Source organism: Pocillopora damicornis, chromosome 11 (genome assembly GCF_964200805.1).
Source record: "Pocillopora damicornis chromosome 11, jaPocDami1.2, whole genome shotgun sequence".
Lineage (NCBI taxonomy): Eukaryota > Metazoa > Cnidaria > Anthozoa > Scleractinia > Pocilloporidae > Pocillopora > Pocillopora damicornis.
In genome coordinates, this window is record NC_142680.1 from 13,500,729 (window position 1) to 13,503,228 (window position 2,500).

Consider the following 2,500-nt stretch of genomic DNA (forward strand, 5'->3'; position numbering starts at 1 on the left):
GGCTTTGGAGTTCCCATTCCAAGGCCACTTGCTTACAGTGCTCTCATGCACAAAATTGAAGAAATCAATGTTGGAGAGACCTTGTCAGTGAGAGAAACACTGTGCACTACCTTACCCAGGGATCAACGAGTTGATGGGGTCTACAGAGACTTAGAGACAATGCTAATTATGCTTAGTCAATTTTACTTTGAAACAAATGAATTTAGAAAGGACAATGACAAACTTAATTGGTTTGGTCACAAAGAAGGATCCTTTAAAGTGGCAATTGGGGGGGATGGAGCACCCTTTGGGAAGTGGGATGAGTCAATGTCCTGGTTGGTGAGTTTCTTAAATGTTGGGCCAAGAGTGGCTAGCCCAAATGACAATTTTCTTTTATTTGGTGCCAACTGCAAAGAAGACCACCCATGTGTAGAGCAATTTACTCTGCAATTAACCTCCAAGATTGAAGCAATTGAGAAGAAAACATATACAGTGTCAGAGAAGCAAGTAACCTTCACTTTTGAACTGGTTCCCTCAGACATGAAATTTCTGGCTTTCCTTAATGGGGAACTTAACAATGCTGCCACTTATTTTTCCAGCTTTGCAAATGTATCAAAAGAGGACTGTGTTACACTGAATGGAAAATTTGGGCTAATGAATGATTGCAAGTGGAAACCATGGCCATACAAAGATAGATTAAACATTGCCAAACAGGTAGAAAGTTTTAAGGCAAAGCTTCCCTCCAGCCTTGCAGCCTCAACAAAAAGAACAAAAATCACCAAATTTATTGCCAGTAATAAATCAAGGCAGGAATTTCAGCCACTGATTGGAAAGTTGTGTGATAAAGAGGTTGTAGAGCCCCTTCACCTTAAAAACAATGGGGTACAGCATTTACACACAATGCTATTAAACCTAGCAATTTCTTCAAGTAACCTCCCACAGAAGATCTCCAGCCTATCAGACCTATCCCCAGCATGTGCAATGTCAAGGTACATGAAGGCACTAGAGTGTGATGTAAAAGCTGGACGTTTGAAAAAGCAGCTAGGAAAGTGGATGCTGGAAGATAGGTCTAAGGACAAAGACTTTTCTTACAGACTGACTGGAAAGGACTCAAGACTTATTTTGCATGGGTTTATGTACCTTGTGAATGCCATCAGGGGGGATTCAGATGATCCCAAATTGCTTATGAAACTTTTGTTCATTGTTTTCATTGCAATGAAGCTCAGAGATTGTGCCTCCATTTTTTCAATGTACCACATTACTCAGCCAGCCATTGATGAACTCAAGGTCTTAGCTCGGGATTACTTCACAGCAGTCACACTCTTCACAGGCACTGTATCAGGGACAGTTTGGAGCATTGGACATTTGGTCCCAGTTCACACCCAGTGGGTATTTGAGAAATATGAAACTGGATTAGGAGTGAACACCATGCAAGGGAGGGAAGCCAAGCATGTTCAAATTGCCAGCTATGCAAGAAACAGCCTTTATAAAGACCGCTGGAATCAGGTATTCAGGCATGATTACATCAGTAAACTTTGGCTCCCTCTCCGCCAGCCATCTCTCTTGACATATCATCAATCAAGAGACAGCCTCATCCCCAATCGCATTACCACAGATGCACAACACTTTTGCTCCTGTGGGTTTTCCAAAGGTGAACACGACGACAAATGTTTCTTTTGTGGTCATAAATTCATGGATGAGATCAAGAAGTCTGTTGCGGAGGGAAAGCCTACTAGAGAGTGTTTGAAGTACTTGTCTTAACTTGGTCGTGGCTTAGTCTTACAAGCCTAGTGGCCCATGACTGCCAGAGCTTATCCCAGTTTCCGTAGCATGAAGCAACTATTGTCAGGTTTCCCTGACAGTTTGCTGGTACCCATTTATACTCCTGGGTGGAGAGAAGCACTATGGAGTAAAGTGTCTTGCCCAAGAACACAACACAATGACCTGGCCAGGGCTCGAACCCGGACCTCTGGATCCGGAGTCCAGCGCGCTAACCACTAGGCCACCGTGTCTCCGACTAACTATAAATCGGAGTCAAAAAATTGTACCAAAGAAATAACAGAATTGGGATCATGTGTCAGACACTCTCCGGCTACCTCAATTATTTTCATAATAATAACAAATTCTGAGAGCGTGAACCTATTTTAATAACCGGGAAAGAAATTTTATTTTAATACATACATACATACATACATACATACACACATACACACATACACACATACACACATACACACAGACACACAGACACACAGACACACAGACACACAGACACACAGACACACAGACACACAGACACACAGACACACAGACACACAGACACACACACAGACACACACACACACACACACATACACACATACACACATACACACATACACACAGACACACACACACACACACATACACACATACACACATACACACAGACACACACACACACACACACACATACATACATACATACATACATACTTTTATTGATGCTCCCTAGAAAGGGTTTTTCAGCTAAACACAATAC

General features: G+C 42.3%; 1 protein-coding gene across 1 annotated transcript in view; it reads left to right on the top strand.

The window, feature by feature from the left end:
• The window catches only part of LOC149037657 (uncharacterized), a 3,226-nt gene extending 1,214 nt beyond the window's left edge, over window positions 1-2,012 (top strand). The window contains exon 2 of the mRNA XM_089187891.1: window positions 1-2,012. This exon is cut by the window's left edge and continues 736 nt beyond it. Coding sequence (XP_089044017.1) covers window positions 1-1,740 — 1,740 coding nt within the window. The 3' untranslated portion in view covers window positions 1,741-2,012.
• Window positions 2,013-2,500: the final 488 nt, after the last annotated feature.